This window comes from Glandiceps talaboti, chromosome 5 (assembly GCF_964340395.1).
Source record: "Glandiceps talaboti chromosome 5, keGlaTala1.1, whole genome shotgun sequence".
NCBI lineage: Eukaryota > Metazoa > Hemichordata > Enteropneusta > Spengelidae > Glandiceps > Glandiceps talaboti.
Window position 1 is genome coordinate 2,119,610 of NC_135553.1, and position 11,226 is coordinate 2,130,835.

General features: G+C 35.0%; 1 protein-coding gene across 1 annotated transcript; it reads left to right on the forward strand.

Moving 5' to 3' along the window:
• The first annotated feature begins 212 nt into the window (after positions 1-212).
• On the forward strand, positions 213-2,798 carry LOC144434853 (uncharacterized). The gene has a single exon (XM_078123366.1). The coding sequence runs from the start codon at positions 213-215 to the stop codon at positions 2,796-2,798; it is 2,586 nt and encodes an 861-aa protein (XP_077979492.1).
• Positions 2,799-11,226: the final 8,428 nt, after the last annotated feature.

Here is an 11,226-nt window from a genome sequence, read left to right on the forward strand (position 1 = left end):
GAACAACCTGGCCAACAAACAGTGATTCATCTTTTGTTCTTTATCGTATCGAATCATATAATGGAAAAACCACGACCTATCAAGGGACTTGACAGCTGACGTAACATAAGAAACCCAAGAGTCATCCAGGCAACATAACGAAGTTGTTTGCCATACCTTTCCTTTGCTGAGTGAGCAAAGCAGGAAGTGACATATTGAAGACTGAGGATAAGATGGCGGAGGGTACGTCATGTCAAGCTGGATGTACCGAGGACAGCCTTCATAAAGTTAAGAAACCGTCCATAAACAGCTATGGTTTGCTGAAATTTGACCTCTTAGCTCTTAACACTTGTAAAATAGAGAATCGGAGACACCTTGATCTGTTGAAAAACAGGTATAATATTTTGAAGAAGTCCTTATCTGATGGCTGTGCGTCAGACCACCAGTCGGTATCATTGTATCTCATCCTTGCCACATACGCTCAACGATTGAATATTGATGAAGATGAAGAATCAGCAGAACATTTCCTGGAAAAGGTACTTGAAATTGATCCTTACAATTTGAATGCACTTGCTGATTTACATCAAATAAATGCAATTTCACATCTCACTGAAGAGGCCAAAGAGAATGAAAAAAAATTCTCTGAGAAAGTGAATGATAAAGCTTTGCAGGCCAAGAGCATTGCTGAAAAAGCCTATGCAGTTGCCTATGATGTACACATGCATACCAGAAAGTATGAACGATACAGTGAGTCGAATAAGCTGTATGAAGAAGCTTTGAAGTTGGCTGAATCGAGCAGTAGTAGTACTAACGAGGATGGAGAGTCTACAGAGCTAGAGATTGTGGTGTGGTATTATGTTATGGGTGAAAACTATAAAAGAATATACAATATCATGACTGAAACTGAATGCTGCATGGACAACAGAATTGAAATTTATGATAAAGCAACAGAGTATTTCTTCAAGGCTTTACAGAGTAGTAATCGTAAGCTGAAACGTGACACATGGAGCTCAGTCGGTACATTGTTCTGTAAGAAACCCAAACTACTAAAAGGTCAAAAATATCCAACGTTTGTTGGTAGTTGTGACATGCTGAAAGAGTATTATATAGACAAACCACTTGACTGCTTTGAGAAAGCCTTAGAAGAACACCGATCTATGAGAGTGAAAGTTGAGTATGGTTGGCAGTGTTATCGTTTGAGGAAGACAGAAAAAGCTATGACTCTACTAAGTGATGTCATTCAGGAAGATCCAGAAAATCCAAGAAATTGGTATGCATACAGTCGTAGATCCAAAATAAACAGACTTACATACAGAGACAGTTTGAAGAAAGCTTCCAGTACTGCAAATACAGATTCACCGACAATCCCAGACAAATCACTACTGAATCAAGCAAAGTCAGATTCCCTGAAATGTATTGAAATGAATCAAAGTGCCCTCGAATATGCCAACTTAGCTGAGATATATCATATGCTTGGAGTAGACAGCAATGGTAAAGTTGTGGATAAAAGTGCAATAAAGAAGGCTCTGAAAAACTTTGTTCAAGCAGAGGACTGTCAGGATGGTGTCATCAGACCAGATGTACATCAACGCCGTGCCCTGTGTCTTTGTGACAATGGACAACGTCGAGAAGCAATTGAACAGTTCAAAAGAGCAATTGAATGTGAGAATAACAATACAAAGTATGTCCACAATTTCATTTATCTTATGCAGAATTTCTTCCAGCAATATCGTGATCATAAAGAGGAACATATCCTGAGAGAATTAGCATTTTGGTTCAGGAAAGGAATTGATCGGTATGGAAGTGTCAATGTGGATAAGTTCAATGAAAGTAGTGCTTCTGAACTACTTACTTTGGGTAAACATCTACTTGACAATCAACAACTGAAATATGCCAAAAGATGTTTTAGTGCTCTGCAGAAATACCACGATGAGAGCATTAGATGTGAAGCTAAAACATTCCTCAAGAAGACTCAAGATCTTTTGAAACAGCAGCCCAAAGAACAAGCTCAAGGGCATGCATCAAATAGTAATGCACCAAAACATGAAGATAACGTTGAAACAGGTGGTTGTCAAAGAGAATTACAAGATGTTGAAAGTAGTGCTCAGAGTGAGCCCTCTACAGTTGAAACTTCTCTCGTTTCAGACACCAAAGATGAAACAGCAAGTATGAGGCCATCAGAGTCTGGAGGGAAATTAACACTTCTGGCAATAGAACATGATCCTAGTAAAAATCAGTTCTCAATCACCTCTCCTGATGGCGAAATTACCTCAGATGAACATAAGGAACAATTCAGTCGTAAATCCTTAGAGACACGTGTTTATCGAACATGCAGTTTTATTGACCAGAGCATGCATAATAAGCCTGAAATCCCTCCACCTCTACCTACAGTAAGGAATGTTTGTGGCAAAGAGTACGACTTCTTTCCTGTGTATTGTGAAGAAGATGAAGAGTGGATTTGGTATACTCTGCTTCCAAAATTAGAAGAAGAATTAAAGTTCAAGGGATGTATACAAAGTAGAGACCTCATTGCAGGAAGACAAATATTGGACAACATATCTGATGCCATAGAGAAAAGTGCTCGTGTCTTACTCATACTATCTCCACAATTCTTTAAAGATAAGTTATGTGAACGTATTTTACATATGGCACTCATGGAAGATGATATTGTCATACCCTTTGTTATGGAGGAGTACAAGGAATGCAAAGCATCTAAGGTCTTAGCTTGTTTAGAAAAGGTGTACTACTTCAAGTATCTGGATTGGATGCAGTTACAGAAAAGTCTACTGGCAGGAATGAAACAACTTATAAACATCTAAAGAAACGTTCAAAACTAGAAATGTTTCTTTAGCATTTCAGGTACACCCTGAAGATACAGGTCTTAGCTTCATGCCACGACCATTGTACACTGGAAAATAACAACCAGTTTGTCAGCTTGGCATTATCCACTGATAGTAATACCCTGAACCATAGAGGGTCTATGCCTGAACCCAATATCACAGCCTCCATCAGTTTGCAAAATGATCTCAACAACTAAACTACAAAAAAATATGTGCAATGGAATACTTTTGTTCAAACACAAAGTATAGAAGGGATTAATGCAAGAAATGTTTATCTGTACATTTAAGTCAAGCTTTGTGAAGTTTGTCAAAAGATTGATGTATGTGTACATGAATTACAGACATGTGAACCTTGTAAGTGGTCAAAGGTGCCTGGAAGTCTTTATGTCCTGAATTTGAATGGTTTCTTCCACTCCCTATTAAAAAATGCCAAGTTTAGCTATCCAGTATCTTATCTTTGTTATTTTCAACTGAAAGGGCTGGTGATTCAGTGTGGATTGCTTGGAGATTTGTGATATACTGGAGCTGTGTGATTTATGCTCTTGTTTCTGTTTGTCTAGTTTCTCCTCGGACGACCAACACAGGTTGCATGAGTTTTTCCCAATATATACTTCTTAGTACAGTCCTTTATTATAAACATATGAATATATGTAAAGTACTATTGCTTTGAACAATGATCTGTTAAACTGAAAGTGGATGACCATACGTCGTGCAGTACAGCATCTATTCTCTGTACTAAATATTTGGGTTGTTTGCTGTGGAATTAAATAATAATGAACTGGATACAATGCAACAGTAAATTGTAAACTTGAAGATATAAGTTGTAGCTCTTTGAAAACGAAATATGTTATCCAAACATCAGTACATGACTATTCATAGATGTTTGAATTTCATGTTTATAAGGTTGTCATACCCCAGCATCCATCCATCCATCCATCCATCCATCCATCCATCCATCTATCCATCCATCCATCCATCCATCTATCCAACAATCCAATTTCTGTAAGCAGTATTGACATGAAAACAGGATACATCACCAGATACACATTCTCGCAAGCCAGAGCACATATTTTTGCCGAAGCAAAGAAATATGCCACTTGGCTGTGTGTCTTGGACAGTGCTGTAAAAGAAGCTGTGGTTTACAATGATGTACATACATTGTCACTTCTTTTAATGAGCTCAATGTGAGGACTATATACGGAATGGGGGTGGTACTCCCATAGAAAGATATATTGGCATGTGCATGGACATGTGCCACTCAAATGGAAAAATCTCTGAACATGGATCAACTTTGATCTGAAAATTCCCTAATCATGGGATCGATAACATTGGAAAAGTTTCAGGCTTTAGAAACTGTTAGAAAGTTGTAAATGTTAATTCTAGTTTTCTTTCTATGACATTATCAATTGTAAATATGGACTTTGTTTCTAGATAGCTTATAATTATAATCATACCTTAGAAATCATGTGATAGGAATTGAACATTAATCATTACAAGAGTTGAAAAGTTTGTTGAAAAGGATTGTTTACTAACTAATACTATGTTTGTGATAACCGTTCACACTCGCTGTGCAGTGTGATTCCCCATCTATAAGGTCATGAACTTAATTTACATAAGGTCATGAACTTAATTTACTGTTTTGTTTACATGGTAATTGTTTCACTGGTTTGTTTACATGGTAATTGTTTCTGCCAATGGTATATTCTTTCTCTGGTTTGTTTGCATGGTAATTGTTTCTGCCAATGGTATAAGAATACAGTTACAAGTATAAACATGATTTCACCATAGTTAAGGTTTAGTATTGATGAATATTTAAATTTGACAAACTTGACAGAATTAGTTGTATTTGATAAGTTCTACATGTACTGTGACATTTGACCCAAACTTAATTTGTGTGTTTGGCTTTCTAAAAAGACTGCAATATATTTGTGGATTTCTGGGTGTCTATAATAGTTATAGACACCCAGGTCAGACAATGTGACAAATTGTAATTATTAACTACAACAACATTTTGAGAATAGGTTATTTTTGTGATCTTTCTCCTGTGACACCATATTTGCATCTGGGTATTTTCATTGACGTGGCAGAAATGAGGGGGATGCTGAATTATTTTAGTGACTCAATTTGGTTTGGCAGCCAATAAAAATGTCAATCTTTGTTATTTGCAGACTCTTAGTTGATGTAGCATTTATGAACACAGGAGTTGAACATTGGAGTGTTCTACCAATGAAATACTCCAGCTGCAGAGTTGAACATTGGAATGTTACACCAGTGAAATACTCCAGCTGCAGAGTTGAACATTGCAGTGTTAACCAATGAAATACTGCAACTGCAGAGTTGAACATTGGAGTGTTCTACCAATGAAATACTCCAGCTGCATAAGACTCATAAAGGATATTTTTTTCCATCATTTTCAAAATAACAGTTCAAATGAATTTATGTTGGCATCCTTGTAGATAAATATACTTTGACCAACAGTCAGACAAAGAAAGTCTTACATTTGACATTAACATATTTACAGATAAATTACAATGATATGCTAAACTTTATGAATGAACAATGACAATATTGTAAGATGTGAAAATTAATTTAATGAAATAAAAATTTCATAAGAGTTTGAAATTGGTGTGGCTACTTTGTGCTTTCATATAGATGTATATATAGCGCCCTCTGGTGTCAAAGTGATTTGTCTCTTACTAGTTTTGTAGGACTACTTGTATGCTGTTTGTAGTTTGAGTTTTATGGTAAAATTTGAATTCACTTTCATTTCATTGTAGTTAAAACATGGACCACTAACAAAATCTTGACTTTTGATATCATGGAATAGAAACTACAAGATTTCACATCATTGTAAGATTGGTACACAGAGACAGAACATGTATGGGTAGTAATTGACCATTTCAAGGAATTATGACAGTCACATGATGATCATGTGACTACTGAATATGAAAATTCTGCTAAGAATGTGAAAGGTCATGAGTGTCCCTACATTCAGAACCAGCTTAAATGAACTGACAATGGGCATGAAACTACCTAATCTTTCCAGACTTCATCTTTACTAGCCATGTGACCTTTCACAGCGTCATGTGACCAAATCCAGTTTTATAACTCCCAGATACTGTACGTGGTACCTCCAAAGGAAAATGTTTTGTATTGTAGGTTATAGCTGCAACCTCATAGATATCAACAACATACAGTATAGAGTGAATTTCAAACAAACAACTACCCCCTCTAACATGTAGATCAATACTAAACGTAGTGCAACAAGTGAAACTGGAACGACATCAACCACATATAAAGTGGAATACCATGAAGCTTGACAACAGAAGTATTGCTTCAATTTTGTAAATTTTGGGGTTACTTTCATGCAATCATGAACACACTGTGTTGAATAAAATGACAATGAAAATTAATTCACGGCGGAAAAAGATGAATCTCTAATGAAACTTTAACAGACCCCTCAAAACTTACAGATTTTGTAACAGAGCCTAAACAGTTGTAGTGTTTAGACTTGTGGTAATACTAACGCATTGACTTGTGGGTACATAAACGCTATCTCACGTGATCACGGAATGGTGAGGTAGAATAACGAACAAACTGAGATTGTACAGCACAAAAAATACACTAGTACAATAGTTAATGCATTTCAATGCTTTTCTTTTATTGATTTGCTTCAACATACATACAGTACATCGCTTGACACTTTATACACTGTTTAAACTACACAGAAACTAAAAGTAGAATTCTCTTATGTAAATATGATACAACTTGAACAGTGTCAGCTGATTACATGCAAAGAAACAACAGTAATATACACTTGTTGAGTGTATGTTAACAACACTTTTTATCTCATAGTCCACAATCTCAGGATTTTCTTTTTATCTAGGTTCTGATGTAAATTCTCAAGAATTTTTTTAGAATTTCACAGTATAGAACACATTTCTTAAAACAATATTTCTTGGCTAACTTTTCAATTTTTTGTGTTTGAAGCTATTTTGATAATTCTACTCTTTCAATTTTGCTCCTCGTGATCACTTACTAATGGCACCATTCTGTAGACAATGAACAAAAGATTCGATAATATGTCTTTGACACTGAAAATTTGCAAAACTGAATCATGTATATAATTTGAATTGAGTTGTTTTGTCAGTATATGTACCTAGTAAGGATTATGGTAAGCAAATATAAAGAGGTGAAGTATCTATATAACTTTTGAAATAAACTGAAAACAGCCAAGAAAACTCTTCTTTTAAGAGGACATTTGTTGGTAGCCAAAAGATCCAACTAGTTCATTAGGAGATGGATGTTGGTAGTATACATTCCATTTGATACATCAAACACTCCAACTTGATACTTAACGTGTATGCTGTGATGTGGCATGGACTATACTCAACCTTTTGGACTGTATAAACCCTCTGTTTAGCTGGTTACTGACACAACTTACATTATCTACATACATTCTGATTTTCTCTTCACATCAAAACTGAAGTTTCTTGTTATTACTGAAGCAGTGTAAAATCCCAACTGAAGCTGAGACTAGTATCACTGATACATTTCTTGAACAAGTGTGTCAAGCTGAGTAACAGTGCAGCTGATATATTTAGAATGTGGTGTAGAGTACCTACAAGAAAAACACTGGTGTATCATGTATTTTCCAAGAAATAGTACTGATTAGAAGTGAAACCAAAACGTCAGTTTGAGACTGGTTTGAAAATTGGCCTGTGTTTTCTGTAACAAGTGCAGCGTCAGTTGGAAATTTTACAAAATATAGAATGCAAACTTTCACAAAACAGGTTTACCAAATTGACTGTGAAATATAGCATTGCATCAACACAATTTCACCTACACTTATGTAATTCAAAATCTAAGAACATTATTTTCTCTCTGTACATGAAAAGACCTACAACTGGTGTTATTACAACAACTTCCCATATCTTTAAATCCGTGCTATATCAAATATCAAAACATTCATTCTATGCATACACATATATTTGGAACATGGAATAGTTTTTTTTATACAGATTATAATAATTGAAATCATTGATACTTTTTGACAATTTCTGAGATTATTTAATGTTGATTGAGAGTACACTTTGTGGTGTCTGACACAATACATAAACTTATTTACAGCAAAACTGTACAGACATTCTTAATTAGTCATTCAACAAATTCTAACACTAAAAATGAATACTCTCTTTCCAAGCACATTTAATTTCCCCCATTTTTCTCTTTGAACCATGCAATGAATTTGACTGCAATATTTTCCAAGGCTTTATGTATTGTTTAGGATACACGTTACTTACAGTAAACACCAGCACCAAAACAAAATATGTTTGTAAACCCTTTCCTTACCTGTCATACGACAAATGTTTCATAAATTAAATAAAAATTTTATAACTTTTTATTGTTCTTGTAAATTTGATGATTGTTAAAACAAAATTTTGATGAATCATAAAAAGATGTAATTCCCATGATCTCATTCCAAAATAATAATGATTCAAAATGAAATGTACCAAAAATATCAAATAATTAATAAATTAATTATGATGGTGCCATTCTTACATAAAGGTGAAATGTGCAAAAAAGTAACACAAACACAAACAAATTTTCCGAACAATTTTTGTGGGAAATGTTTTCCCATGATTTCGTTTGGAAATAAAGATGAAATGTGCAAAAAAAGGTGAAACAGAGCAATAATAATATTTCCAAATAATTTCTGCATAAAAGTGTTTTCTATTACATCACTTTCTTATGTAAAGATAGAAAAAAGTACACACACACACAAAAAGAAGTTTTTCAAAAAATTTTTGCAGGAAATTATTTCTCATGATTGATTTCATCTTAAAATAAAGATGCAATGTGCAAAAACAGTAACACAAAGAAAAGATTTTTGTCAAATAATTTTAAAGGGGGATTACAGATCGAACAGACTAGTACTGTACTATGTATCGGTACTACCTTGACATTAATACGGAAGTTACTTTGTAGTTCATATAATACAGCTGATAACTTACTTAGTCAGATTAAAACATGCTTCATAGAATTTAATAAATTGATATTGTCTCTCTGATCACTCTGTAACCTTTCAAAGTTAAACACACTGGCTATTACACAAAAAACATTGATGCTTATTAATTCAACCATGATCCTCTGAGATGGTGTGTGTGTATATTTCCTGTATGTATACAGGTAGCTATAGAAACATAACAACTGTGGTTGATAAGACATTGACTGTTTACATCAGAATATGCAATTTTGGGTACCAGCTATTTGTCTAATGTTATAGAATATTGTTATGAAGGCATGGATTGCAGAACTACAATAAATATGGGTTTGGCTCTGGGGGGTGGGGTGGGGGGTGGGGTGGGGGTGGGGGGGATTTACCAGAAACGGCTCATCTTTACACAAAATGTAACTGTACGTAGCCTGTTCATAACACACACAGTACGAGGTAATTCCCATTGATTACATATTCTTTGTAAAATTTGGTATCTAATGGTTTCAATATCAATATTATTCCTTGGCTGTCTGCCACAAATGCATTACTTGAATGTTGCTGGTATGTAAATCATAATGCTGGCTGTATTACCTACATCCTGGATATGAATGATAATTAAATAATTTGCATAATACTGAGATGTCATGCCAACGATTTGCATTTCTGGATAACAACCATCATAGTAATCAAATTTGCATGTGAAATGGCATGCCATCTATTTGCACATCTGTAGGATGACCATCCAAATAAAGTAATTCACATCAACAATTAGTATATCTCAATGGCAACTATTTAAATGACCTTATTTGCATATCTCAATGGCAACTATTCAAATGACCTCATTTGCATATCTCCATAGCAACCATTCAAATGAACTAATTTGTTATAAATGAGGAAAGAAACTAATTTACATGATGCTGGGATAACTTATACTGACAGTTGATGACACTGTAGATAGGATGTTGCATCTAATATTGCAAATGATTTACAGTGGGTACCCTTTCACTTTGCACAAAAATATAAATATGAGAGCAAAGACAGCCAGGAAGAACTAGATGATAAAGTAACAGACAGAGTTGGATAAGTATAGCACACTTTGACATGTTTCAGGTTCTGATGTTTTGTTTACTTCTAGAGTAGAAGAGACAGAGAGTGTATCTGACACTTTATTAAGCTTACGTAGAACACCCTTTTCAATGTGGAACACCCCGGGGGGGGGGGGGGGGGGGAGGGGGGAACACCACCCATTTTTTTCAGCAAGTCATACAGAGTGATTTTACCATGTTTACTTCACTTGTATAATGAGACACAAATACCAGGTAGCAATAGAAGTCCTTGTCTCCAAGGACCTGTATGTAAATATGATTTCATCACATCTATGTGTATACAACAGTAGTAAAATGATAGAATCACTCTTGATGATTCACTGATTATGAAAATTGATTTCATTTCATAAAGTGGTATTCCCCTTCATGAAAGCAAAGGGACAGGCTACTGAAGTTTCATTTGTTTTTCCTTTCACTCTGAAGCTACTAGTAATAAACACAAAGTGTCACTAAACATTTTAACCAATCAACTGATTTTAAAAGCCTGTACACTCAGCTGAAACATGAATCAGGTAACTGACATCTTACATAATCAACCTTTACATCAAATCCAGACATCTAATTTGCATATATTAGTACAGGTATATATTAACAATTTTCTCAGTTCACACAGTTGTCTAGCTCTACATAAAGAGAGTTTTATATAAACTTAGATTGAGTAATGTTACACAACAAGGTCATTGACTGACAAAGAATGATGGATTTGAATATCCCCAGTTAGTTAGAGATAAAAGTGTACTAGTACTGTATGAAGACTGGTTCTATGTACAGTCTTGTTGTGGATCTAGAATGTTTAGGGTGCTTCCAGACAACATGTACATGTCCTTCTCTGACTTTCATGTCATTTTCTGTAGAGAAAGGAAAAAGTGCTACTTCTCTTAGCTTCAATGAGTGTTAAGTAGACAAGTAAAATGTACTAATTGTAGCTAACAGAAGACTCCCTAAGTGGACCATTTCATATCATGTCAGTGGACTCCCTAAGTGGACCATTTCATGTCATGTCAGTGGACTCCCTAAGTGGACCATTTCATGTCATGTCAGTGGACTCCCTAAGCAGACCATTTCATGTCATGTCAGAAGGCTCCCTAAGTGGACCATTTCTTGTCATATCAATGACATAAGCTTACAGTAATGAGTAACCAACAAACTATTTGTCTGGGACCATACTCTGGGACATTTTAGGTCTTTCAAGCTTGAGTTACAGGAGCAGTTGACAACCAAGCTAACACACTACAAATAAAAGTTTAATTCATTTAGTATACAGGCTATGAAATAAGTTTGTCAGTTTTACTGTAAGACAGTA

Coding starts and splice junctions, on each gene's coding strand:
- LOC144434853 (XM_078123366.1), top strand. CDS start 213: ATGGCGGAGGGTACGTCATGTCAAGCTGGATGTACCGAGGACAGCCTT.